General features: G+C 51.9%; 2 protein-coding genes across 4 annotated transcripts; both read left to right on the forward strand.

Annotated features, from left to right (window-relative positions):
• Positions 1-20,913, forward strand: KIF17 (kinesin family member 17). 3 transcript variants are annotated; one of them, XM_075520585.1, is made up of 14 exons: positions 1-100; positions 2,932-3,235; positions 5,301-5,447; positions 5,853-5,954; positions 8,481-8,670; positions 12,172-12,624; positions 13,702-13,799; positions 14,499-14,646; positions 15,714-15,802; positions 15,929-16,053; positions 18,153-18,384; positions 19,321-19,579; positions 19,846-19,910; positions 20,029-20,913. In XM_075520585.1, exons 2-14 carry the CDS (start codon positions 3,005-3,007, stop codon positions 20,650-20,652), a joined length of 2,763 nt encoding a protein of 920 aa, XP_075376700.1. In that variant the 5' UTR covers positions 1-100; positions 2,932-3,004; the 3' UTR covers positions 20,653-20,913. The 3 variants fall into 3 exon arrangements, with proteins under 3 accessions (XP_075376700.1, XP_075376698.1, XP_075376699.1); XM_075520583.1 differs by having other exon boundaries at positions 15,714-16,053; XM_075520584.1 differs by lacking the exon at positions 1-100 and adding an exon at positions 2,195-2,581 and having other exon boundaries at positions 15,714-16,053.
• Positions 20,914-26,100, forward strand: DDOST (dolichyl-diphosphooligosaccharide--protein glycosyltransferase non-catalytic subunit). The gene is made up of 11 exons (XM_075520617.1): positions 20,914-21,090; positions 21,609-21,719; positions 21,992-22,078; positions 22,455-22,558; positions 23,449-23,543; positions 23,930-24,023; positions 24,451-24,599; positions 24,900-25,047; positions 25,200-25,320; positions 25,424-25,530; positions 25,612-26,100. Exons 1-11 carry the CDS (start codon positions 20,946-20,948, stop codon positions 25,759-25,761), a joined length of 1,311 nt encoding a protein of 436 aa, XP_075376732.1. The 5' UTR covers positions 20,914-20,945; the 3' UTR covers positions 25,762-26,100.
• The last annotated feature ends 270 nt before the right edge of the window (positions 26,101-26,370 follow it).

The following is a 26,370-nucleotide window of genomic DNA, read 5'->3' on the forward strand; positions in this document are numbered from 1 at the left end:
CGGCGGGATGGGAGAGCAAAGGGGCGAGGAGCTTGGCCTTCCTCCCTGAAAACGAGAGCGTCCTCGCCGAGAGCGTGTGGGCCTTCGCCGGCATCGCCAGGTGAGTGCGCGGGAGCACCCCGCTCCTCGCCGTCACCCCGCCCTCCCCCGCGCCCACCCGCCACCTCGTCCCCTCCCCAGGGACGGCGGCATCGCGCTGCTGCGGCGGGACGTCCCCGGCGCCTTCCTCCTGCGCCCCGAGCCCGGCCTGGCCAAGCGCTGGTGCCTGTGGGTGCGGGCGCCCTGCGGCGTCGTCCCCTACTGCCTCTTCAGGACCCACCAGGGCAGGTTCTGCGTGGAGGTGAGGGTGCTGCGGGGGGGCAGCGGGGCACGGGTGCTTCGTGTGCGGGGGCACTGGATGCGTGAGTGCGCGGGTGCCTTTGGTGCGCGGTTGCAGCGGTTGCGCCTGGGTAAGCGCATTTGTTGCGTCTGTGCGAGGATGCACTGGTGCACGGATGCACTGGGGTGTGAGCGCATCGGGTGCATCTGTGCATGGGTGCACTGGTGCACTGGGGTGTAAGCGCTTTTGGTGCACTGTGTAAGTGCATTTGGTGCACCTACGCGTGGGTGCGCTGGTGCCTGGATGCACTGGGGTGTGAGCGCATTGGGTGTATCTGTGCGTGGATGCATTGGTGCGTCACTGCATGGATGCACGGATGCGCACGTGCATTTGATTAAGGAGTGCACGGGTGCATTTGCTTCATGGTTGCATCGGCGCACAGGTGTACGGGTGCATCGGTGCATGGGTACACTGGCGCATAAGTGCGTTTGCTTCATAAGTGCATGGGTGCACGGGTGCATTTGCTTCATGGTTGCATCGGTGCACCTGTGCGTGGGTGCACAGGGCCATCGGTGCGTGGGCACATTTGATTCATGGGTGCACTGGTGCACGGGTGCATCTGTGCGTGGCACACGGGTACCAACGGGTGTGGGTGCATGGGTGTATCCGCGCTTTGGTGTGCAGTCACATTTGCTTCGCGGGTGCACGAGTGCGTCTGTGCGTGGGGACGTGGTGCACGGGTGCGTTGGTGTGCGTTTGATTCATGGGCGCAGCGGTCATAGGTGCATCTGAGTTGTGGGTGTGTCAGCGCGCGGGGTGCAGCTGCGTGGGGATGCACGGTGCACGGGTCCAGGGGCGCGTCGGTACGTGCGTGCACGGGCGCAATGGGTGCACGGGTGTATGCGATTCATGTGTGCACCCGTGCATTGGTGCATTGGGTTTGTGGGTGCATGGTGCACGAGTACACGGGTGCTTCTGTGCATGGGTGCGTTTGGTGCACGGGTACAGAGGTGTTTGGTGCATGGGTGCATTCAGTTCAGGGGTGCATGGGTGCACAGGTGCATGGGTGCACAGTGCACGGGTGCACCGGCATCCCGGCAAGGCCCGCCGGCCACCGCGGCCTCCGGCCGAGCCGGGGGCTCACCTCTCCCCTCTCTCCCCGTGGCGCCGGCGCTGACGGCAGCACTCCAACGCCGAGTTCGCCAGCGTGGCCGCCCTCCTGGCTCACTACTCCGGGGCACCGGGGGGCTGCTTCTGCCGCCTGGCCCCCGGCCGCCGCAACCCCGGCTACGAGGAGCGGGACCCCGGCGGCGGGGCCACCGCCTGGGGGGAGGCCGCCTGGGCCCCCGCCACCCCCGTTGGGGTGCAGCATGAGCGGGGTTAGGCCCGGCCGCCCCCCGCTCGGGCACGGCTACCCCCAACATCCCCACTGAGCTTTAAATCGCTGCCATCTGCCTTATTTATTCCCCTCCCGCGGACTGCGCACGCGCTCGGCGGGCTGTACGGCGCGCATCGGGCAATAAATGGCTCTCGTGCTACCGGAGGAGAGGTCTGATGGCCGCCTTGTGTTCCCGCCGCCCCGCCGCGTGCGAGCGTGCGCGCTCCCGCGCTCCCGCGCGTGCACTCGCGCGCTCTCCAGCACGTGCACCCTCACGCGCTCGCGCTCCTGCACTCGCAGTCTCACGCGCTCGCGCTCTGCCGCACGCGCACGCTTGCGTACTCGCGCCCGCGTGCGCTCGCGCGACTCGCGCCGTGCGCTTGTGCTTGCGCTCGCGCACTCGCGCTCCCATGCACTTGCGATCTCAAGCCCCCGTGCTCCTGCACCCGCACGCGCCGCCGCTCTCGCACCCTCGCGCAGTTGCACACCCACGCGCTCGCCCTCTCGTGCACGCTCAGGGGCCACGCTCGTGCGCCGGCACGGCCGTGCACGCCTCCCACGGCACGCTCACGCCCCCGTGCCCTCCTGCACGCCCCCCGCTTGCACACGCGCGCGTTGGTGCGCGCCGGCTCTTGCACACACGCGCGCGCGCGTGCCCGGGCCGCCCGCAGTCACGTGGGGAGGGGGCGGGGCCTTGCGCCACGCTGCCCCGTCGCTGTGGCAACCGCGTGGGGCCGCTGCGCGCATGCGCGGTGGGTCCGCCGGCGCTTCCCGCCTCCCCTCAGCCCCCGGCCCGGGCTCTCCTCAGTCCCCCGGTTCCCTCCACGCACCCCGGCTCGCTTCGGGTTTCCCTCCGCTTCCTCAGGCTTGCCCGACACCTACAGGTTTACCTCAGGTTTTCCCTCGCCCAGTCCCCCTTGGGCTTGTCCCGGCTCCCCAAAGTTACCTCAGGCTTTCCCGCCCCCAGGCTCCCCTCAGGTTTCCTCTCCCCCGGCCTGCCCTAGTTCCCCCTCAGACTTGTTCCAAGCCTCCTCCTTTCCCTTCATCCCTCCCAAGCTTTTCTCCTCCTTAGTCTCCCCTTCTCCCCCAGCCATTTTGCGGCCCCCCTAGCTCTCCTTCCTCATGCCAAGTTGCAGGGGGGTCCTTCCCCTCAGTGCCCCCAGCAAGCGGTGAGTGCTCCACCCCACCGAGGGGTGCAGGCCCCGGGGTCAGGCTTGCCCCTGCCTTCCCACAGGCCTGTCCAGGCCCCGATGCCCCCCCAGCCCTGCCCAAGTGAGTGCGTGTGACGTTGAGCTGAGCCTTGAAAAATGACCTCGGAGGCAGTGAAGGTGATTGTGCGCTGCCGGCCCATGAACGAGCGTGAGAAGGCTCTCGGCTGCAAGGCGGTTGTCAGCATGGAGAGCGCACGGGGCCAGTGCTTCCTCCAAAACCCCACCGCTGCCGGCGAGCCCCCAAAGCAGTTCACCTTCGACGGGGCGTACTACCAGGAGCACAACACAGAGCAGATCTACAACGAGATCGCCTACCCGCTTGTGGAGGTGAGTGGTGCCCGAAGCAAGCCAGACACAGCCAGCACGTAGCCTGGGACGTGGGCTCAGGAGTTCTACGTGGGTAGGTGATCCCTAAGTGGAACTGATTTACGGACAGAAACAGCCCTGTCTGCTGTTTCAAGTGGCTTAGCTGCAACCCTGGGGTGCAGAGGAGGGCAAAACAGCATCCCGGCGGTAGGCTGGGAAATTGGGAAGAAAAAAAACTTTTTCAGCAGCCAGTGGGGCACTGAGGGTAGAATTACACTTAATTGTTTTAGGCGGATGTTTATACGAAAGATGAACCCCCCTGAGCAGGCCCTGGAGATGGGAGCTGGACAGAAACTGCAGTGGAAAGTGATGTGAGGAGAAGGGGGACAAACAAGACTCCTGATGATTTTAGGGATGTTTTTACTGTCAAGTGAGAGAAGAGACCACCTTAGAGAAGACAGGGAACCTCAGCCTGGTTTAGACTAGCAAAATGAGAGGGGATATGTTTGTTTTCTTGTTAACACATCAGCATGGTAAACAGCTAGGGTGAGAAGGAACCAGTTAAGCAAAAAAAACCCAACCCCCCCCAAAACCCCAATTTTGTTAGAAGAAGAAACAGGGATAAAATGGCTAGTGATATTTTTAAGATGGAAGTTCCTGATCGTGAGAACAAGCAGGGTCTGAAACAGTAGATTGTTCGATTAATAGGTTATTTTTTAAAATTTTATTTAAACCTTAAGAAATCCAAATATCTTCTGTTCCTACCGTGCTGCTCTGAAATAGGAACAAGTGAAAGTGAGGCCTTCTTTCAGCCAGCTTTCCAAGAGAAAATTATTCTAAGCTAGAGACCATCCTTTTGGCCACCCTACAGTCAACTAGCATTCTAGTTGTCTCTCTGGGTTTCGTAAGATTTTTCTTCCCTATGGCAAAAAGAGAACCTCCTCATGAGGTTCAACAAGGCCAAGTGCAGGGTCCTACACCTGAGTCGGGGCAATCCTCGGTTTCAATACAGGCTGGGGGGTGATATGATCAAGAGCAGCCCTGCGGAGATGGACTTGGGGGTATTGGTGGCCTGGAGATGGACTGGTGGTACTGGACTTGGGGCTACTGGTTTCATCCACTTACTGGTGGATGAAAAGCTGGACATGAGCCGGCAATGTGCGCTCGCAGCCCAGAAGGCCAACCACATCCTGGGCTGCATCCAAAGAAGCGTGGCCAGCAGGTCGAGGGAGGTGATTCTGCCCCTCTACTCTGCTCTGGTGAGACCTCACCTGGAGTACTGCGTCCAGCTCTGGAGCCCGCAGCACAAGAAGGACATGGAGCTGTTGGAACGGGTCCAGAGGAGGCCACGAAAATGATGCGAGGGCTGGAGCACCTCTCCTACAGGGACAGGCTGAGAGAGTTGGGGTTGTTCAGCCTGGAGAAGAGAAGGCTGCGGGGCGACCTTATAGCAGCCTGCCAGTACTTAAAGGGGGCCTATAGGAAAGACGGGGACAGACTTTTTAGCAAGGCCTGTTGTGACAGGACAGGGAGCAATGGTTTTAAACTAAGGGAGGGCAGATTTAGAGTGGATTTAAGAAATAATTTTTTTACAATGAGGGTGGTGAGGCACTGGAACAGGTTGCCCAGAGAGGTAGTGGATGCCCCATCCCTGGAAACATTCAAGGTCAGGTTGGACGGGGCTCTGAGCAACCTGCTCTAGTTACAGATGTCCCTGCTCCTGCAGGGGGCTTGGACTCGATGACCTGTAAAGGTCCCTTCCAACCCAAAGCATTCTATGATTCTGTGAAAAATATTCCAGTCTTCTAAGTGTTGTCAACTGCCCTTCCACTTTTCAACACCTGCATTTCTTCAAGTTTTCCATTTTTGAGAGAAAACCATCAATTTATATGCCAGCAGAATGCATTTTTTTAAATTATTATTACACTCTGATGGCATATGAAGATCAAGCAGTTGTTTGATGTTTACTTCTAGCTCTTCCTTTAAAACACCTTTCACGAGGTGGGATTGAATCTAGACAACATACTTCCTGTTATGCAAAGGGTGAGGACAATGGCTATTTTATTTGGTTTTCCTCCATTTCTAGGGTGTGACTGAAGGCTACAACGGCACCATATTTGCCTATGGCCAGACTGGCAGCGGGAAGTCATTCACCATGCAGGGAATCGTGGATCCTTCTACACAGAAAGGCATAATACCCAGGGCATTTGAACACATTTTTGAGAGCGTACAGGTAGGTGTGTAACGATGTGAAAGAGATGCTGTTGTAAGATTGTGTGATATCGAGAAAGATGATTTTTGTGTCATACCCCAAGGACTGAGTGCCAATCGCACCCGGGAGCAAGAATGGGGACAGGCTTATGGGTATGCTGCCTCTCATCCTAAAGCTGAGGCCCATGTATAGTCAGATGAACTGCACCCTCATCTCTGCTGACTTTATGGACTTGTACTTGAGATGTTTAAGGATCGAAAGTCCTTATAGTGAGTGTGTTGAGTAGTTACACCTGGGAATGCCAGGAGAGATTTGATGAAGTGCTGATGGGAGGTAGGCACCCAGTTGGCATTGAGGATCTATGTGGGCTGCCTACTTGCTGTCATTTTGAGAACCTTACCCAAAAATTGTTCTTGTTTTGTGCAGTGTGCTGAAAATGCCAAGTTCTTGGTGAGAGCTTCCTACCTGGAGATTTACAATGAAGACATACGAGACCTCCTAGGAGCTGATACCAAGCAGAAGTTGGAGGTGAGGTGGAGTCAATGTGTCTCAATTAGAAAGCGCTTTGATTTGCTCAGATATCACAAATGCCTCGCAGAAGTGCAATTATACGCTGTCAGAAGCTGAACGCCAGAATATGAAGACATAGTGATGAATATGGAAGCCAAGAGGAGATTTTGAGGGACTTTAGTGAAAGTTTAGTGGCAGAAGGAACAGGATCCAGTCCCATGTGTCCTGCTTGATAGCGGCCGGTAGCTTAGCAGAAGCTGCGTGAAAATCATTACTGGACAAGGATGGAATAAAGTGCTCATGGGGCAATTTCTTCCTAATCCTCTTCATCTCACAACTGTCTCTAAAGCAGGAGGATTCTGTGCCTTATAAGTGTTTAATCTGATCCAGTGTAGCTGCGGATGATCTCATTATCTGTCTAAAACAAAAAAGGCTGATCCTTTTTTGAGGGGACAGAGCAGATATTACTCCCCATGGGAACGCATGGGGAAGGCAGGCGGTTTCCAGGAACGCAGGAGGGTAAACTTTCCTGAAGTCCTAAACAGGGGGCTGATTTTTACAAAATTTACCTCTTGGTGGCTTTGCAGATCTTTCTGCATGTATTCCTGGGGGAAGCTGGAAATCTCCTGTCCTAATTTACTTCCTGGCAGGACTGCCCTTGTGAAGAAAACCGAGGCACTAGCACCATCTGCCGCACACAAGCGCCGAGATGGTGACAGACCCAAACTGCCTCACGGGGCAGATTTTTTTTTAACAGGCTTCTGGCTTTCAGGGAGGCAAAACCCTCTCCGCTCCATGTTCCAAGAGTGCTCGGTGTGTGGAGAGCGAGGGGTGGGAGAAGGGGACTCACTGTTTCAGAAGGCACTTGCTGCTGTTTCCCATCCTTTGTTCCACATCAGCAGTGACACCGGTTTCCATGACAACTGCAGTTGGCACTGGGAGGGCAGGAGTTGGGCAGAACAGTTTCCAGGGTAACACCATCACACCGGTGACAGCCGCTGCCTGTTGCTGCCTCCACCGAGTAATTAAGGGAGGCATGAGGCATGTCCTGCTGAGACTGAAAGCCCAGGCTGACCTACTGCTTCCTTCTGTGTCCCCCAGTTCTCCTCCAAAATCCCATTTCTTTTTGTTCCTTTGCCTTTCAACATCAGTGACTTTGGAGACTCTGAAGCCCACAGTCGCCTCCTGTGGCATGAAACCCTGTGAAGAGCAGGTTTTATGGTGCTCTGCAAGGAAAATGCCCCCGTCAGTCTGTCGTGGAGTTAAACAACAGCCATGTCCTCGGTTGGGTGTTCCTCAGGGACTCTGCAGCACCCCCAAATACAGCCGGGCCAGCTGCGGGGTTCTCCTGTAGCACAGGCAAAAGTCACAGTGTATGAACAGTCTGGCTGTGATTCTGTAACTGGATTCATCCTGGGCAGACGTGGCTTTAGAACAAGGCTAGAATCCTGCCTAGTTTAGTTTTCAGTCAGTTCTGCTCTGTTCTGTGTAGATTTTTAAAAGCAAACGCGCTATTTTACATTGCTTCTGGTGGCGCGTGCATCACTAAAGCATCTAAAGATCTTCTTTGGAAGTCACACTGCCAAACGCAGTGTCTATCACTCCGTGACACCGAGTCATGACAGCCATATCTTGATATCCCAGCTGACACAATAAAGAGAGAGTTTTGGTTATGAACTCAGCGGATGTGGGGCGTAACATCACTGTTGAAAATGAATTCAGCTCGTTTAAAATTCCTAGTGTGGAGGGAGCTTCAGAGGGGGCTGGTGTAGGAGTGCAGGGATCTCTCAATTGTTTTGTATTTTTTATGTAGGTTTGATGGATCATTCAAGAGTTTGAACATTTCAGTCGTTTATTAGCATGTTGTATGAAATTTTTCTTCTGCATGATGGATAATTGCTGAAAAGATGCTGTTAGGTATTTAACACTCTGTCTCTAGCCAGGTGCCTGAATAGGATTTTAGAGCATCTTAAAAATGAACTAATCTGGAGAAAAATTATTATAGTCCGCCTGTGCGTGATGGGTGTGACACTGAGAATTTTGTCAGGGAGATCAAGACGCCCTCTCAGAGCGGAGGGGTTCAGCAAAGCACCGGTAACAATATCTGTGACTATTGAATCTGTGCTTTGATTTTTAAAAAGCTCCCTATGACTGAAGAGATATTAAAGCCTTTGCCATAATAGGTGAAAAACATTTCAGTTCTTTTTTAAAATATGCAGCTTAATAATAGGGGAGGTAGAAGGCGGCTCAGCGCAGGTTTCTTGTGGCCTGGGAGATGTCTGAATCAATCAGCAAACTTTTAACTTTAATTCTTTTTGCCTGCAGAGCCATGAAGGTGGTTCCCTCTTTTTGTGGGGTTTTATTCCTGCTTCAGCATACTAAAGCTTTTTGGTGGCAGCCAGATATGTTTTTGCCGTACTGTGGTTTAATTTCTCCACATGCAAAACTCGTGTAGCCCTCGAGCTTCTGGGCAGTTTCCGGCATGCCTTCCTGCAGTCTCGGTGTGTTTTGTTCTAATCTGTCTTGCGTTGTCCCTGTTTGCAGCTGAAGGAGCACCCCGAGAAAGGGGTGTACGTGAAGGGGCTGTCTCTGCACACAGTGCATAGCGTGGTCCAGTGCGAGCGGATCATGGAGACAGGCTGGAGAAACCGAGCAGTGGGTTACACCCTCATGAATAAGGACTCTTCCCGCTCCCACTCCATCTTTACTGTCAACATGGAAATCTACACTGTAGGTAGGTAGCTGGATGTCCTGCGTTAGGCCTGGGCCTAGCAGAGCGCAGAATCTGTGCGGTCTGACCAGTCGCCCTCCAGCTAAACTTAGATCCTAAATTATTTTAGGTCCAGTAGAAATCAGAATTGTGCCCTGACATGGACATTCTTCACACTGTGAAATGGCTGAGTATTCAAAGTCTTTTTTTTTTTCCCTCGATTCCCCCTTGGGAGAGAAATGTCTTACACTCAGACTGAGAACATATTTAATTCTCCTTATATTCCTTTATCTTCTTAAACCTTTATTTTCAGCAAAGGGTGCTAAATCTCACAGCCCATACAATGGCTTGGAGTTCATATGTTGTACAGCCTGAAGAAACTTATATTCTTATCTGTCTTGTCTGACCTCCTTTACAATGCAAGTCAGATCATTTCACCCAACGATTCCTTCATTGAGCTTAATCACGGGGCACATCATTTAAGCAAAAGCTAATCTGGGTTTTAAGATGGAATAAAAGAATCCCTTAATAATGTTTTAATGACTAATTTTCCTTTCTTGAGAATCTCATTTCCACTGGCATTTCTTTAGCTGATAAAGCTGCCTTGCTGGGTCTGAACATGGACCTCGAAAGGATTTTTTCTGGGACTAAGAAAGGAATTAGTCTCCTGTGTTCTGTCTAGTCCTTGACCCTGGCTGAGGCTGTGAACAGCTTGGCTTCGTTTTCTTCAGCTGTTTCAGTCACAGGGGAAGTTACACAATGTCTTCCTAAGTTGTGGTTCCAGATGTTGGTGATAGTACCTCATTTTCCTCTATCCAAAATGGTGTCCATGGGATTTCTGGAATTTCTCAATTAGCACAGCTGGTGGATGCTAATCCTTGCATTATGTGGGTCTGTAAAATCCCAACTTTAGTCCTCACAAGAAAAAAGAAGTATTTACTCTCCTCCTTTGTGTTCCAGATGGGTGCAGGGCTCTTAATCTAGCCTGCAACAATTTCTGTGATTTAAAGCTTTGAAAACTTGTTACATGGAACAGAATGGCAGGTGGGGAAACTTGCAGTTTTGGCAGTTAAATGGAAGACAGCTGGAATATTTGAGGAGAAAGTTGAGGGTTCTGGCACAATCCCCGTAACCAGATGGTTCTACTAGGGTAATCATTAGTTGAAATAGTTAATGAAGGTGTATTTATGTTGTCATCTTTAGGCTTCATGAAGAAGTACATGGGGAAGTTCCAACTTATTTTCCAGTTGAGCCTGTAGTAAATTATAATTTACAAGGAGTTGATATTTTAAAGGATCTCTTTGCAGTTATGTGGACTAAAGTGACTCTTTAAAGTAACAGTTTAGATTCAGGAACAGGATTATGGCAAATACCAGGCTCTCTGGCTGTGGATGTATGAAACGTGCAAGTTACCATCAGTATTTTTACCGTATTTGGAGTAGCAGATGTTTTATTCCTTCACATTGTGCTTAGGGATTGATGAGTTAATGAGAAAGACGTCGTAGCTCTGGCCAGTGCTTATGCCACCAGAACTGGCCAATGGGCTGTATGGGAATTAGCCAGGCAAGACTTTCGGGCTGCTGCAGGCGTTTTAGCAAGAGTCTGGGGACCTTGTTACACCATGGAAACTAAACCACTAAGCTCCTCAATTGAAACAAACAGTCTCTGTGGGCAAAAGGACTGGCAGGAACCAAAACAACTTTTTAATTGCCTGTCAGTGTTTACATATACTGGGGGAGGAGGGAAAGGGTTAGAAAACCTACTTTTTGTGACTGTCCACTCACCCCAGCTCTCGGAAAGGATAGTGAGAGGGTGCTCTATTTAAGCTCCATCTGTGTTTTTTTTCCCCAATTCTCCCATGTCTTGACATGCCAGAAGATCTGGAGTGAAACAACGAGTTTGCTCTGCAGTGAACGTTAAGTTCCACAGTTAACAATCTGTTGCTGTAACTGGGGAAATATCCTGGGGCAATAGATTTTAGATTTTTTTCTTTACCTGTGAACTTTTAACTTTCCCCCATGCAACATATTATTCATTGCTCAGGTTTAGGTATTGTCCACAGCTGTAAAACTTAACTCTGATCAAACTGAAGGCTAGGTTTTTTAGAAGTGTCTGGAAAAGGGTGGACTCGGTTAAAACCTTGATGTTCTTTTTGCTTGGAGTGCCAAAGGAGCTCTTCCCTGGAACTTGGGTTGTAATCGTGAGGGACGACTGGGACATGGACATTCAAGAGCATGGTCCAGCACTTAAGACAGTAGTCTGTGATTTGGGAATGTGTGTCCAACGCTTTGCTCTGCATGAGGCTGGGAAAGTTAAGTAGCCAGTGAAACTGAGGGGTTCCTAAAGCAACCGAATGCGTGCTCTCTTAGTCACAGGGGATTTGTGTCATCACGTTAATCCAGCCTCAAAATGCAGGTCAGGAAGCAGATGTTATATGCATGAGGTGTGTGTCCAGGTAGCTGGGGAGCTAGCTGTTAACTTCAGCTCGCATATTCTCTTGCCTTAAAGTGGTATGATGGGAATGGCACGAGCTCACTGGGTCTGACTCCTCACTCGCTGAGATCCAGCTCCTCATCCAGGTGGTCTGGGCTGAGTGCAGTCCCGATTTCTTTCAGTTTTCCTGTTTCTCGCCTGCGTTCCTTCATTCTACTTTCCCACTGAGAATGTCATGAGTTGAGGAGGAACAGATGCTGCTGAGCATGCCTGTGTGCTGAGTCACGGCGCAGTTTTACAGCTATCTGGGCGAGAGGAGAGATCGGCTGGGCTTCTTGAACATTTGAGCTGTCTCGGGACAGAAAGCCAGATGGTGGTCCTTGATGGTGTCTGATAGGATGTGCTTTTTCTTTTGAAGCACAGCAAGAAACTTCTTGAATATGTCCATTGATTAGGGTAGGTTGGATTCCAGTCTTGAGAAAAGCTGTAGTTTGGGAGTTCATGGAAAAACTGTTTCCCAGTGTAGTATCTACTCCAGCCTTTCCACAGCAGTCTATAGAGGTGACCCCCCTGCCTGTCTCTCCACGTCCCGTAGGTGTTCAGGGAGCCTGCTCTTTTGCCTGTGCTCTCCAACTAGCCCTGCTCCAGTTGCTGCTCGTTGACTCCTCATTTCATACTTCCTCCCTTTTTTCTCTTCAATTGTCAGACATTGTTTAATTTCATGAAACAATCTGAGGAGGAAAAAAGTTGTATAAACTCATGGTCTGACCTTGTTACTTGCAGAGAGCTTTGCATGAAGTTCTAAACGCTGTGGAAATATGTGGAGGGTGTGTGTGTGTGTGCGCGTGTGTGTTCAGAGCTCACTAGGAGAGTAAGAATGGGTATGAATTCTTACCGTGCAGGATCTCGTTCAGGAAAGCACTAAAATGTGTAGTTCTAAGATTAAGTAGGTATTTATTTACTTAAGGCAGGGCCCAAATGCAGACAAAGAACAGGGCTTGAACTGGAACGTAATGCCAAGAGAGTCCTGTTTCTTGACTGTTAAGATGCTTCCTCTTAAGAAGAGCCTAACCCAGAATTGTTTTCTTGCAGATGAGCGAGGGCAGGACCACCTTAGGGCCGCAAAACTCAATTTAGTGGATCTGGCAGGAAGTGAGAGACAGTCAAAAACTGGAGCCACGGGGGAGCGGCTCAAAGAGGCCACCAAAATCAACCTCTCCCTCTCAGCTCTGGGCAACGTCATCTCAGCCCTGGTCGATGGCAGGTGTAAGCACATCCCCTACCGAGACTCAAAGCTGACCAGGCTGCTGCAAGACTCCCTTGGAGGGAATACCAAGACGCTGATGGTAGCATGCTTATCTCCAGCTGATAACAACTATGATGAAAGCCTCAGTACTTTGCGCTATGCTAATCGAGCGAAAAACATCAAGAACAAGCCCTGTATCAATGAGGACCCCAAGGATGCTCTGCTGAGGGAGTATCAAGAGGAGATTAAGAAGCTGAAGGCCATTCTAGCTGAACAGATGAGCACGAACATCTTGTCCGGTAGGATAGCCCTCAGTGGTTCCAGAGATGTTTTATCTTTGACAGAAAAAAAGAGGGTTTTACACGTAAAATGCTCACTGGATTTAACCTCAACCTGTCCCTTACCTGCTGGAGGAAGAGTTCTCCATTCTGGTAAAGGACTTTTCCTTCACTGTTGCCAAATTGACCTTACTCCACTGGTAAAGACCATCTCGGTTATCCAGTATTTTCAATAATGACAAATTATGTTAGAAAATGCTGATGTGATTCAAATCCTTGGTGGTTTTTTGTCATTCTGGCTAGAATTTGGTCAGTCACAGAAGAGGGGTTTCAGCTGGCAGAGGAAAAATGAGCTGCTAAAGAAATAATAATGTAAAATTCTTTATTAAATACATATATATGTTTTCAAATTTAGCATCCAGCCCCTGTTCTCCTACACTGTGAATTTTTGACACTACAAGAGAAGGTTTGCCCTCTGATGGCGCTGCTTACGGAGAGCAGCACTGTCCTCTCTGAGGATTCAGCCCAGCCTCAGCAGACTCGCTCTTTGCTATGAAGTAGGAATAGCAAATGTGGGAACCAATGGGTAAGAGCAGTCTTCAGGGAGCTGATCACCTTTTGAGAATTATGCCCTAAAAAAGGGCAACTTTCAGCAGAGGAATAAGGCTGTAAGATTTTTTTTTTTTTCCCCATTTCTGCCACCTTTCAGAAACAGCTGTGAAGAAAGAAGGCAATTTCCTTGCACCTTTCATCTCCTTCCCAGTGTCTTTTATCTTCCAAATCTGTTAGCATAGCCCTGGAAACAAGTCTCCTGTTATTCTGTGAAAGAGATTAGATTTAGATGTGCTTTCATATACCTGAAGCTTAAACCTCTCCCCCTCTGCTCAGTGCCGACTCCTTCTCTCCCCACACCTATGGAGTCCCAGGCCAGTGGGCGTTTTGGCAGCAGAGATGCTGGCACACGAGCACAGTTTAAAGGAGCGCGTGGATTGCGACGTTCTTTGCTGGCAGCCACGTTCTTTGTTCTGTTTCCAGGCATTCTACAGACAATCCCACCCAGTAATTGTGAGTGATTTTTATTTCTGCTTTGCTTTGTAGGGATTCTACCTGCTGAGACTGCTCACCTGGAAGCAAAGCCAGCTTCCCTCCTCAAACCCCAGTTAGATGTTGAAGCAGAGAAGCAGCTGATCAGAGAAGTATGTCAGGAAGGGGTATCCCGTAGTGTCTTTGACGAAGGCTTGTGGGTTTTTATAATAATTGTTACAAATATGGTGTAGGGCTGTGTGGTTCAGCCTTTTCAGAACACTTCCTATTTTTTGGTCCTTGGGGTTCTCCTATGGACAGAACGTGTGTTGATGGAGGCCTTACTTACCATGCCACTTTCTCTCAGCATTGTTCCCACCTCTCTGGAGATGAATTGGAATGGGTTCCCAAGAAGAATTTTTGAAGTACCTGTAACAAGAAGAGGAAAATACATGTGAAACTTAGATTCCTCCTGTCAGAGGAGGGAGAAATCAGGAGGAGGAAAGCAGTAGTCAAAGATGTTAGGAACAGTACAAGGATGACGATAAAGAGGGGATGTGGAGCCAGGAGGAAGAATGAGGAGTTGGGGGCCAGAAGGAAGTAAAACCCTCTCCTTGCTCTTTACAAAGCTCCTTCCAGGGCACCACATCTGCCCAAGATAGTGGTTTCTAGGGCTAACTAGTCACCTTCCATCAATACTGTGTCAACTTAAATCACAGAAAAAGTCAATGAATACAGGATGGTAGAGCTTTATTGGAGTGGACAATAGGTGGGATGTCCATCTAGGTGGGATGTGACCTAGAATGGACCTAGATGTGACCTTCTGTACGGTCACAGGGCTGTTGTGTCAGGCTGTCTGCCGTGCCTTTCAGGAGTACGAAGAGAGGCTGGCCCAACTAAAGGCCAGCTACGAAGCGGAGCAGGCGTCCCGTGCCCGCCTCGAAGAGGACATCAGTAGCCTGAGGAATCACTACGATCTCAAGCTGTCTGCTCTCGAGGAGAACCTCAGGAAGGAAGCAGGTGTGGCCGAGGCAGGTGGAGGGTGTGCAGTGCAGACTGAAGGTTCCCTGATGCTGTTTATATGTGAGGGGGTTAGCTTTAGGCGTGAGCAGACACAGACTGTTTTTGCAAAGTCAGATTTGTGGCAGCCGCTGCAACCTTTAAAGTAGCAGCAACTGCTACTGCAGCAAGTGCTGCCTGGCAGCAACAGCAGTCCCTGTTCTCAACCCTCCCTTACTGACAGCAGGAGCGGTAACTCTGGCTCTCCTGGGCCACTCGCGAGTCCCAGCTTCCCTCTTCCCTATTTTCCTGACTTCTTTTCCCTGTCAGGACCAGCCTGGCCCTACCCTGTAAGCCTTGAGGCGATGAAATGCGATTTTGTGAGTTTCTTCTGACTTAGCGCAGCGTTTCTCTCGAGCAGAGGTTTGAGCTGCAGAGATGACTGGTCTCAGCAGGCGCTGCTCTGTCCTGATCCGATTGGCTTTGCACAACTCACACGCCCAAGACGAGGGTGGCTGCCGCAGTCTCTTCCATTGCATGCAAATGTGATGCAGGGCTCCGTCTCCCGGTGGATTATCAACACCATCACTTTGCCGGAGGGTGGATATTCCTCTCGCATACCTATAAATTGTTGCCAGCTACCCTCTTCGTTACTGCTTTTCATTTATACTTCCGCAGTGCCTCAGAGCATGTTTTACAATGTGCTTGTACAGCACTTATTGTCCAATATTAATTCTTGAACCTATATTCTTCATTTTTGATGCTATCACTTTCTAAGGTGAGAGGTTCTTTTTTTCCCCTGCTCTGATTACAAATGTGCACCCCCCCAGCCTCTGAAATAGATTATTTGTGTGTAAACACGAGGCCCAGGCTCTCCCAACCCTGTAAAATCTGCATTCCTTACCTGATATGCCCACTGGGTCTTTGATGGCTTTTACTGACCAGCATAAGAAGGTAAATAACAGACCTTTGCCTTCCAGACACATAGTTCTTAGCTTCTGGTGAAGACTTTGTGTGATGTTTTCACAGATTTATGCTCTAGTTTTGCAGAGCTCGTTACTGATGTTGTGGGTATTTCCTCTTTTCAGCTGCCATGAGGACTGAAACTACTCCTCACGAGATGCCTTTGCCTGAAGACTCTGTTGCTGCAGCAGATGAAGAACCAACGTCAGGCCAGGTACCCTTCAGGCTACTTTTCCCCCCTGGGTTGAATAAACCTGAGTGGGTAGCATCACGCTTCATCTGTCCTAGTACTCACATTGCATCTTCAGAGCTGCGGCCTTTGGTTTCCTCTTGTCCTCAGGACCCAGCAGCGCCTCGGACTGTCCAAGATGCTGGTGGTGTGAGCAGGGGGAGTGCTGGAGCAGAGGTGGCTGTCACCGCTGAGGGGATTTCCATGCCTGCAGACCAGCAGCAGGTGCTCGCCAGGTCAGTGACTACGCTGCTCCTGCTAACAGCCTCTTGTGCATTGCTTACGACACACACGGGCAAGAAGCGACCCTGTTCTTCCATGATGTTACAACTCTCAAGCTTCAGCTGTGAGTTCAGCGCAGCACAAAACCAGGCAGATGCATATTCTTTACCCCAAAATTAACTTTGTCCTATTTGGGCAGACAAATGGCTGTTAGCTGCGGCGTTCCATGATGCCAAGTGCCAGAATTATGAGAGACAAATCTGGAGAGGTCTGTGTCAGCAGATGTGGATGCAAAAAAGCGTGCTTTCCTGGTAACAAATCCTGCCCAGATCTGTAGACAGGGAAATCTTTTCCTTCTCTGGCTTTTTGCAGGTGTAATTTATGAGGAGTTAATAAAGTCGAGTCTGGCGGGCACCAGCAGAACTTAAGTGCCCACAGAGGTTATGGGGGCAGCCTCCTTCTCCTCTTACAGACGGTTCCTGAAGGGCACCTAGAGCCCTCTCGTATCAGCACAAGTAAGGTAGCAGGCCTTCCCGCTGCTCACTGTGCGTTTGGATGGACAAGAGTGTGTCCTCCAAGACTCTCCCTTGTCACTGAGGTCACTTTTGCCTCTAACTCACGCATCTGACAACATTTGCAAGACATCGGCCAGAACTGACATCAAAATTTCCCAATAATCACATCTTAGGGGCAGCATTAGCCCCAGGGCCTGGAGCACAGGGCTGGGATGCGAGGGCTGCCTGGACTGTTTCAGAAATATACACTCTCAGCAAATTCTGCTGATTTCTCTCTTTTACTCTGTCACGTGGAATTATATTAAAATTAGAAGTGCTCAACATAAGATATATTGTGGGTGATGGAGTTTGATTCTGAAAAGTCTTGTGGTTTTTAACCATTCCTTCAGCTTTACTGTGAGCTCCTGTGGTGCGTGCTTGCTCTGTTGGGCCTCTTCCAGCTGGAAAAGGAGCTATTAAGAAACCTAGAATAGCAGCGTCTGTAATTTGCGGGCAATCCTGTCTACTAATGGAGAGGTCTCCAAAGAAACCATTCGTTTTGACTGTGTAACATCTTAATAGTCCTATTGCAGCGTTCCTTTTTGTGACAAACAAGCGAAAAATGCTCTTCCCATTCCATTGTTAAAATCAAAGTTCTCTGCAGATTAGGCAGGAGGGTTTGGTTCCGCAGGCATGGGGATTTTTTGAAAATCCTGGTAAAAGCCGCCTGGTAAAAGCTTTACCCATCAGGATGGCTGTGAGATCTCTGATGCTCACTCGGCAGAGCAAGGATTCAAGCGCACATTAAGCAAATGAAACCGAAGGCTACTTGGCAAGTGCGGGACAGTAGAATAGCAGGTCATCTCTGGTGGAGAACGAGCTCTTTCGCATGGGCTTGAAGATAATTAAGAGGCTGTTATCAGCAGAGGGTTTATCAGCAGTGGGATCTTCTCCAATTTGAGCCAGCGATGGCCAACCTGAGCTATCTGCTCTGCCGCAGATCCCCGTGCAGACAAAGAGAACGGCTCTGGAGCACGGCTTTATTTCCATGTCGGAGTGTACGGGGCCGTGTGGCGTGGACATGAGACGAGCTCGATCTCAAATATGGGTCTGTGTCAGCGCTCAAGCAGAAACGCTGAAATCACGCAAGTCATCAACCCTGGCTGATACTGCCCCAAAAAAGGAATTGTACTGTGGCTTCCAGCCGTACCACTCCCATATCCACCATTTAAAATGTTTGTTTGCACAGTTTTGGCACATTTTGTGCTTGCCTTGAGAATCTTTCAAAAGAAGAAGTAAGAATTGAAATATAAATTCCACAAAACAGGGTTTTTAAAGAGAATTCTGTGAGCATAGATACGGGTTTCCGGACATTCTTGTTGACAAAGGTGCTCAGGATAACACGCGGTTTGCCTTGGGTCCACAGGACTGTCTATGACAGAAACTGTTAAAAAAAGTGGAATTTGCCATGATTACTCAGGGCAGCAAATCTCGTCAGAAATCACCGTTTTCTGTCCTGTGTCTTCCCAAACGTCATTCAGGTAAGGACGTGCGGCCTCCACGCTTACGCAGACGGTGCTTTGCACTGCTGAGCTAAGAGAAGCGTTTGCCTTTTCCAGGCTGCAGATGCTGGAACGACAGGTGGTGGGGGGGGAACAGGCCAAAAACAAGGACCTCAAAGAAAAGCATAAACGCCGGAAAAAATACGCGGACGAGCGGAGGATGCAGCTGGCGGCCGCGCTGCAGCAATCTAACGAGGACAGCAGCGATTGGGTTCTGCTTAACGTCTACGACTCCATCCAGGAGGAGGTTCGAGCCAAGAGCAAGCTTCTGGAGAAGATGCAGAAGAAGGTGAGCAGCTCCCTCTTATCCCTGCTGAAGACTTAGGGAGCACCTCTTTCCTCTGCTGCGTACCTGTTTTTTTAGGTTAAGGAGGTGTTTCAGGGCAGTATGTTGAGAGAATGACTCCAGCTGCGTGAAATATTTCATACGTGTGCCTGCATCGGTGCCTATAAGGTTGTTTGCATGTATTTTTATGACGTGTCGGATGCAGCAGCCCTCAGGGTGGTGAATGAAGTTGTTGAACCCCCAAACCCCAGCTGTTTTAGAGGCCGGTCTCCTTCCTGTGCAGCGCACTGGCTGGAGGAGCGCGTCTGGTGATGGGAGAGGATGCGACTCCCTCTGCTGCCCTACGCAATCTATTGCACGGCTTCCTCCAGTTCTGATGGCCCGGGGGATCACACCTGGGTTCGCGCAAGAAATTACACCGTGACAGGTTTTCGGGGGGAAAAAAAAAAATAAAAGCAATGCTCTTCAATTTTAGGCACACTTGCAAATCAGTTTTGCTCTGATGATGAGGCAGAATGGGAGGAGCTTCCAAAAAAATCTATGTGTGTGCATGTGCAGTCCTAAACCTGCATGTTAAGAACTTGCTTTATTTCTGTATTTAGGTTATCAAAGAAATATTGCACCTTTGTCATCGAATTAGGAACTCCCAAGAGTTTGTTAGCACCGGACGCAGACCACACTAGTATGATTAACTTAAGGTCCATTCAAAGACTCAGCACTTTGGAGAAATGTGAGAAATCTTTCATTAAAACAGATGTGGAATAATCTCTCCACACAAATCTCATCCCAATTCTTCATTATCAGTTAGAAATCCTCCCAAACGCTGCAGCTTTTGCGTGTGTCTTTCCATCTCTCTGCCTGACCAATTCCTGTACTCGCAGTAACCATCGGTCTCTCTCCTTTATAATCCCAACGATTTATTTTGGTTTTACGTCCCAGCTGCAGGCTGCCGAGACCGAGATCAAAGATCTGCAGTCGGAGTTTGAGCTGGAAAAGATCGATTACCTCGGCACCATCCGCCGCCTGGAGCGAGACCTGATGCTCTTCCAGCAGCTGCTGGATCAGGTGCAGTCTCTCGTCCGGCGTGACTGCAACTACAGCAATCTGGAGAAGATCAAGCGCGAATCTGTCTGGGATGAGGAAACCGGCTGCTGGAAAATTCCAGAGCCCGTCATTCAAAAAACCCGCCTGCCCGCAGGTAAGAGGAGCGTCCGGACAGTGCCGCCGGCGCCTGGCTGCTTCTGGGCTCGGCAGATCGCGTTTGGGCCGCGCTGGCTTGTAAAATCTTACGCATACAGAAGGTTTGTCTAAAAAGTTTGCGAAGCGCGGTACGGATCCTTTAGGAATCTCTGTGAGCCCAGTGGTCGGTGACCGGAGCGGTGATGAGGATCGGGGAGCGCAGTCAGGAGAGCGTTAATTGTTTTAGAGACGGCGACGACCCTTTAACGCTGTCTCTTCTCACAGTTCCAGCCCTGCCACAGCCCAAGACTGCCTGGAAGAGCCCTTCGGCCGAGAGCGGAGAGCCAACGGTAGCGTGCGTTCCTCCTCCCTTTTGTATCTTATTTTACCCATTTTGCCCTATTTCTAAGCCGTAACCCGAGGGCTAGCGCAGAATCTGGAGCCGCTGACAGCGCTTTCCACTTCCAGCCCGAGGAAGACCGCTACAAGCTGGTGCTGGACAGGAACGACAGCGAGACCGTCGCCAGCAACTACTTCCGATCCCCGCGATCCAGCCGGAGCCTGCGCCCCGAGCCGGCCCCGCACCGAGGTAAGCCCGCCTCCTCCCCGGCCCCGCCGGCCTCCACCTCAGCCTGCCTCGGGTTCTTTTTCCGAGGCAGCGCTTTTTCGGCTCAGCTCCCTTGCCCTCTACAGGGATTTTCCGCAGGACGGGGCCTGGTTTTGGCGTCCTGCGAGGATGGACGCCCGCCGCGGCCCCCTCCGCTCCTCTCCCGGCTTCCCCGGGGCCGGAGGGGGCTGCGAGCGGCTCCCCCGCCGCGCCCCCGCCCCGGCCCTTCCGCCTCCAGGCCCTCGCCTTGGCCCCGCCGACCCCCACCACCAAGCGCAAAAAGGGCAAAGCCGGCTGCCGCAGCCGCCCCCTCTGACGCCGCCGGGCTTTCCGGCAACGCAGGAAGACGCCAAATCTCTGCGGTTTTGCCCCAAAACGCTCTCGCTGTACGTGGGGCCGAGGGACGGGCGGGACAGGGGCGAGCTCGCTGTCGCCATCTCCTCTCGCGCCCTGTACACCCCCTCCGCTGCAATAAACCAGTCTGACACCCCGCTTTGAGGTCTTTTACTGGGAGCCTTCCTCCTCCCGCTCGGGGCGGCGGGGCCGCGGGTGGGAGCGGGGCCGGACCCCGCGCTGCCCGGCCAGGCCCCGCCGCCATCTTCCCCCGCCACCCTCAGCGGCGCTACGGCGGCCGCGCAGGGGTCACGACCGCGCCCCGCTGATTGGCTGGCGGGGAGGAGCTGTCTGTCGGTGATTGGAAGGCGTGGGCGCGGCGCCTGGCGCTGATTGGCTGCCCGCACCCGGCGGCTTCCGGGGGAGCTTGGCGCCGGCGAGCAAGATGGCGGCGGCCGCGCTCCGTCTGTGGTGGCTGCTGGCGGTGGCGGTGACGGCGGCCGGGGCTGAGGGCGGGCCCCGCACCCTGGTGCTGCTGGAGAACAGCAACCTGCGGGACACGCACTCGCTCTTCTTCCGCAGCCTGGCGGGTAGGGCTCGGGGAGGAGACTGGGGCTCCCTGGGGCTGAGGCGGGGGCGGCTGGGGTCCCCTGGCCGAGCTGAGGGAGGAGGCTGGGGGTGAGGGGGGCGTTTGGGGTCCCCTGGCCGGGCTGAGGGAGGAGATTGGGCTCCCCTGAGGGCGAGGGGGCGCCGTTAGGGTCCCCTGGTCGGGCTGAAGGAGGAGAGTGGGGTTCCCTGGGGAGAGGGGGGCCTTTGGGGTCCCCTGGCCGGGCTGAGGGAGATCGGGGTTGTTTCCCAGCCGTGCCTGTATTTTGGGTCCCCCGCAGTGTTGGTCCCCACTTGATCGGTGTCAGCAGGGCATCCTTGCCACAAAGGGGCTCCTCAGGGGCACATAACCCCAAACCCAGCCCCAAAGCCCCCAGGCTGTTTTTTCCAAAACACCGCTGTTTATTGGGGAAATAAAACTCAGGATGTTGATGCCGCTTTGCTGCTACGTGTGTCAATTTCGTGAAATGTGAAAGTTGTCAATTTTGTCTTGCGGCTGCAGACAGGGGCTTTGATCTCACTTTCCGGACAGCGGATGATGCGGGCCTGTCCCTGATAAAATATGGAGAATTTCTGTATGACAACTTGATCATCTTCTCACCATCCATAGAAGGTAAATATAGGAGGAGAAAACTCAAGTGCTTTTGAAGCTTGGTGGCATTTTTGGAAAGGGATTTCCAACTATTTTGTGAATTTTAATTAAATCCTGTGCTTTAGATGTTATCCTGCGTGGCTTGTACCCGCCAGCAAACTGCGGATGCTTCTAGGCCTTTAATGGTGGATCTTTCAGCCACGATAAAAATTATTTGGTGTTTTGACATGGTTTAATTCTGCCATGGTATTGTTTCTGAGAACTAGTCACGACTTTCTGGCGTGTGCTTTCAGATTTTGGTGGAAACATCAATGTGGAGACCATCACTGCTTTCATCGATGGCGGCGGCAGCGTCCTCGTCGCCGCCAGCTCGGACATCGGTAAGTGCAAGCGCTCGTCAGAGAAAATTAGTGCGTTTCAGCCGCTTCTTGTAACGGGTACCTACGCTGCTTACGCTCTGCAGTGAGCAAATAGTTTATTCATCCTTCTCTGAGTTCCTGCAACAAAAATGGTGAGAAAACACAGTTTCTTGTTGTGAACCTCAGAGTTTGCGCTGTAAGGAAATGGGTGATAAAAAGCCTTTATTGACATTTTGAATGGGAATTTAGACGAGGGAGGTTGTGCTGCTCCTCGGGGTTTGGCTCGCAGAGCGTCGAATGCACCGCTCTAAGCCAAATTTACTTCTATTTTGAGTGCTGAGACTGGCGTTGTATCCCGAACACGCTGCCTAACGGAGAATCCGTTTTGTCCTTCCAGGCGACCCGCTGCGAGAGCTGGGCAGCGAGTGTGGGATCGAGTTTGATGAGGAGAGGACAGCTGTCATCGACCATCACAACTACGATATATCCGACCCCGGCCAGGTGAACGGGTTTGCCTGCACCTTTTGGGGTTTTTTAATGAGAACTTAGGTGTAAAGGTTTGGGGATGAATCTTCTGTCCTTGTTTTCCCTTTGTTCTTCCATCTGTTCTCCATTTTCTCGGCTTCCTCCCAAAAAAGTCATAATTAGTTCTGCTTGACAGCATGACGTCACACCACAAATCTGTGCTCGTTTGGGGTCTTTGCCCTCAAATCCATCTTTCTGCGTTTCTGGGGTTTGATCTTCCCACCGCCCTGAGTAATTTCAAATTGTCACTGTGTCTCAGGCAGTCGCACCACGATTAATGGTGGGTTTGAACCACTCTGAAGCGTGTGGAGAGGGAATTTCGCCTGTGGGTGCAGCGCGTCAGACACAGAGTGCGACGCTTCGGGTGTGGGAAGGGGGATTTTCGGTCCCAGAGACCAGTATAGAAATGTACACGTTTGTATGATTTTTTTTTTTTCCCCCCTAGCATCATCCAGTACTTTAAAGTTAAAACCTATATTAAGGTCTGAACTTGATACACTCTGCTAATTTTTTGTTTAAATTTAACTAAGCAGTATGCGTATGTTGTCCTAGTTTAAGGATGGAAGTTGCTAAATACGGGGAAGTAAAATACTGTAGGTATTGCCGCCTTTATCAAAAGGTGGTTTGCATTTCCTTATGTATCAGTATTAATTTAATTTGTTCATAATTAAACAAAAAAATGCTGGTTTTCTGCTTTTTAATTGAATTGTAACATTCGTCCAAGAGCTGCTCAGTTTTAATTGCCTGTAAAAACAAAGTTAACTTTCAAATAACAAGAGAAGCTGTTGCTTGCCGTTAGAACCCGGCAAACATCAACCCGCCTGCCCGTGCAGCGCCTTCACGCCAACCTCTCTGGTTTCTCCCAGCACACGCTCATAGTCGCGGATGCTGAAAATCTCCTCAAGGCCCCCACCATCGTAGGGAAAGCGGCGCTGAACCCCATCCTGTTCCGAGGGGTCGGGTAAGCGACGCGTGGCGCGGCGTGGGAAGGGAGGGGAGGTGGCTGTTGGTGGGGAAGCGGAGCAAAAATACCGGTGTTGCTGTGAGGTAAGCGTAGGGTTAGCCGGCTGTGACTCTTAACGCGAGCGATCTCTCCTGATTTCCGATAACGATAAAAAGAAAATCTCCAAAGCGACTTAGGTTGTTGATGTAGCAATGTTTCTTAATGTAAATTAGTGAAGCTGGGCTGTATGTCTTGAGGAAATACTGCAGTTCTTGGCGGGTGCGGTTGTCCTGCCGCATCTGAAGGGCGAGGAGGTTCGCGCGATTGGGTTGGCGGCTGCGGTTCCTCTGGGCGTGGGGGGCTCTGGGGGTCTTCGTGCTGCTCACCGCGCCTCTCCCTGCAAGGATGGTGGCTGATCCTGACAACCCGCTGGTGCTGGATATCCTGACTGGCTCTTCTACCTCCTACTCCTTCTTCCCAGATAAGCCTATTACTCAGGTACGCTCCGTTACTTTTTCTGGGCTATAATTCTACGATTAAATCCCTCAAATTTCAGCAACTTGGAAAAATCCTCGAGTGTGTGGTCTCCTGATCGATTTCTGAAAGTGTCAGGCTGTCGTCAGCTTTCCAACATCGCCCTGGGCATCTTCCTCTTCGCTTTTTGTTGGTGGGAAAATGTCCAGCGTGAGGGATGCTTTGGAAGAAAGGCCAGCCTCGATGGAGGCGTATCTCCTGGTTCCCTTCCAGTCGGAGAGGGCAGAAGCTGTGAATCCGTTACTGGTTATTCTGAGCTTCTTGGTTTCTACTTAATTGCGGGCTGTGCTACCTACAGTCAGACTGTTCCACCCGCAGCAAACCGGAGATTAATTCTCCTTTAATCATCCCTAAATCGGCTAAACGCTCTTCTGAACACCTTCCTTTTCAGTACCCGCACGCGGTCGGGAAGAACACCCTTCTGATCGCGGGACTCCAAGCCCGCAACAACGCCCGCGTTGTTTTCAGCGGCTCCTTGGATTTCTTTAGCGATGCCTTCTTCAATTCCGCTGTGCAGAAAGCTACCCCGGGCTCCAAGAGGTACGTTGGCTTCCTGGCGTCCGTGGCCAAGGAATATTCGAGGAGCTGTTTCATCAAGAAAGTCCTGGGAAATAGGCAAAAAATATTGACGTTATGGGAAACAGCAGAAAGCTTGAATTAAACTGGGGGTGACGCGTTCCTTTGGCCTCATGGAACAAAGCGCTTTGGGAAGCAATTCCCTCCTTTAACCCCGGCTAGCTTTTTGTTGCTTTCGCATCCAGTCACGGTTTGGTTTTTGGCACGCGGTGTGTATTTTTTCGGCGTGGCTGCCATACTTTCTCAGCCTTCCTTCGTCCGTAGATACTCGCAGACGGGCAATTACGAGCTGGCTGTCGCCTTGTCCCGCTGGGTGTTCAAGGAGGAGGGAGTGCTGCGCGTGGGAGCGGTGTCCCACCACCGCGTGGGGGAACTTGCGCCTCCCAACGCCTACACCGTCACCGATCTGGTGGTAAGGCTGCCCACTTGGAGCCTGCGGTGCGGGCAGGAGGGGACGTGGGAGCTCCTTTGGAAAAGGAATTTGGGAAAATGTGAACTCGGAATGGGTCGAGGTTTGTTTTCAGGCATCGCTCGTTAACTCTGCACGACGTGGGTTCGTTCCAGGAGTACAGCATTGTGATTGAAAAGCTTTCTGATGGCAAGTGGGTCCCCTTCGACGGAGACGACATTCAGCTGGAGTTCGTCCGCATCGATCCCTTCGTGCGGACCTTCCTGAAGAGGAACGGTAGGTTTCCCTCGCCGCCCCCGCCCCGCCTTGGGGCTGTTCTGACCCCTCGGCTCCCACGGCTTCTCGCGTCACCTGAGCGTCACCGCCGTCTCTTTCTCAGGCGGCAAATACAGCGTGCGGTTCAAGCTGCCGGACGTCTACGGAGTGTTTCAGTTTAAAGTGGATTACAACCGGCTGGGTTACACCCACCTCTACTCCTCCACCCAGGTGAGCGCGGTGGGAATTAATCCCCCGGAGGGAAGGGTGGCCGGGCTGCCAGACTGAGGGGGCCGCTCTCTCCCCTCCCAGGTGTCCGTGCGTCCCCTCCAGCACACGCAGTACGAACGTTTCATCCCCTCGGCGTACCCCTACTACGCCGGCGCCTTCTCCATGATGGTCGGCCTCTTCATGTTCAGCATCGTCTTCCTGCACATGAAGGAGAAGGAGAAATCCGACTGAGCTCCCTGTGGGAGGAAGAGCCTCTTCCCCGGCGCCGGGCAGGGCCGGGCAGCGCCCGGGACCCTCGCTCGTAACCGTGTGAGGACTGGTAGGTGCCAGACACGCTGTGGAGTTGCGTTTGGTCTTTTTATTTTTACACGTGGGGGGGATTAATAGGAAAGAAAACCAAATTTGGGGGGGGGGGGGGAATCTGTCGCCAGAGTGTCTGCAGACGTGGAAACGTGACGCCTCGGGTGTTGTTCCGCCGTGAGTTCGCAATGTTTGTCTCGCCCTGCCGTTGGAATGACTTTGATTCGAGATTGACTCCCTTCTCAAAATAAAGTCTCGTTCCTCTCCTGGGTTGAAGCGAAGTGAATTCACCGCGTGGGGCTTTCGGCCGCGTCCCCGGACTTGCAGGTGGCACTTGGGGGAGGTGTCCCCGCGTCACCTGCGCCAGCTCGGGGTGTTCCCTGGGGCGGGCTGTGAGGGAACGGTCGGACGGCGCCGAGAGGCAAAAGAGGGAGCCTGGGGCGCGCGGAGGGGCTTGGGGCACCCCGAAAAGCACAGCAAGGGGTCCGGGGTGTCCCCGAAGGCACCCCGAGGAAGACAGGGCACCCCAAAAGCCACGCT

The sequence above is a fragment of the Mycteria americana genome, chromosome 18 (genome assembly GCF_035582795.1).
Source record: "Mycteria americana isolate JAX WOST 10 ecotype Jacksonville Zoo and Gardens chromosome 18, USCA_MyAme_1.0, whole genome shotgun sequence".
NCBI classification, from domain to species: Eukaryota; Metazoa; Chordata; class Aves; order Ciconiiformes; family Ciconiidae; genus Mycteria; species Mycteria americana.

What these genes read in the sequence shown, in the direction of transcription:
- KIF17 (XM_075520583.1), top strand. Translation starts at nt 3,005, where the DNA reads ATGACCTCGGAGGCAGTGAAGGTGATTGTGCGCTGCCGGCCCATGAAC. An exon ending in ACATTTTTGAGAGCGTACAG is followed by an intron (nt 5,448 to 5,852) that starts GTAGGTGTGTAA and finishes TGTTTTGTGCAG; the next exon opens with TGTGCTGAAAATGCCAAGTT. An exon ending in ATACCAAGCAGAAGTTGGAG is followed by an intron (nt 5,955 to 8,480) that starts GTGAGGTGGAGT and finishes CCCTGTTTGCAG; the next exon opens with CTGAAGGAGCACCCCGAGAA.
- DDOST (XM_075520617.1), top strand. Translation starts at nt 20,946, where the DNA reads ATGGCGGCGGCCGCGCTCCGTCTGTGGTGGCTGCTGGCGGTGGCGGTG. An exon ending in CGCCGCCAGCTCGGACATCG is followed by an intron (nt 22,079 to 22,454) that starts GTAAGTGCAAGC and finishes TTGTCCTTCCAG; the next exon opens with GCGACCCGCTGCGAGAGCTG. An exon ending in ACCTCTACTCCTCCACCCAG is followed by an intron (nt 25,531 to 25,611) that starts GTGAGCGCGGTG and finishes CTCCCCTCCCAG; the next exon opens with GTGTCCGTGCGTCCCCTCCA.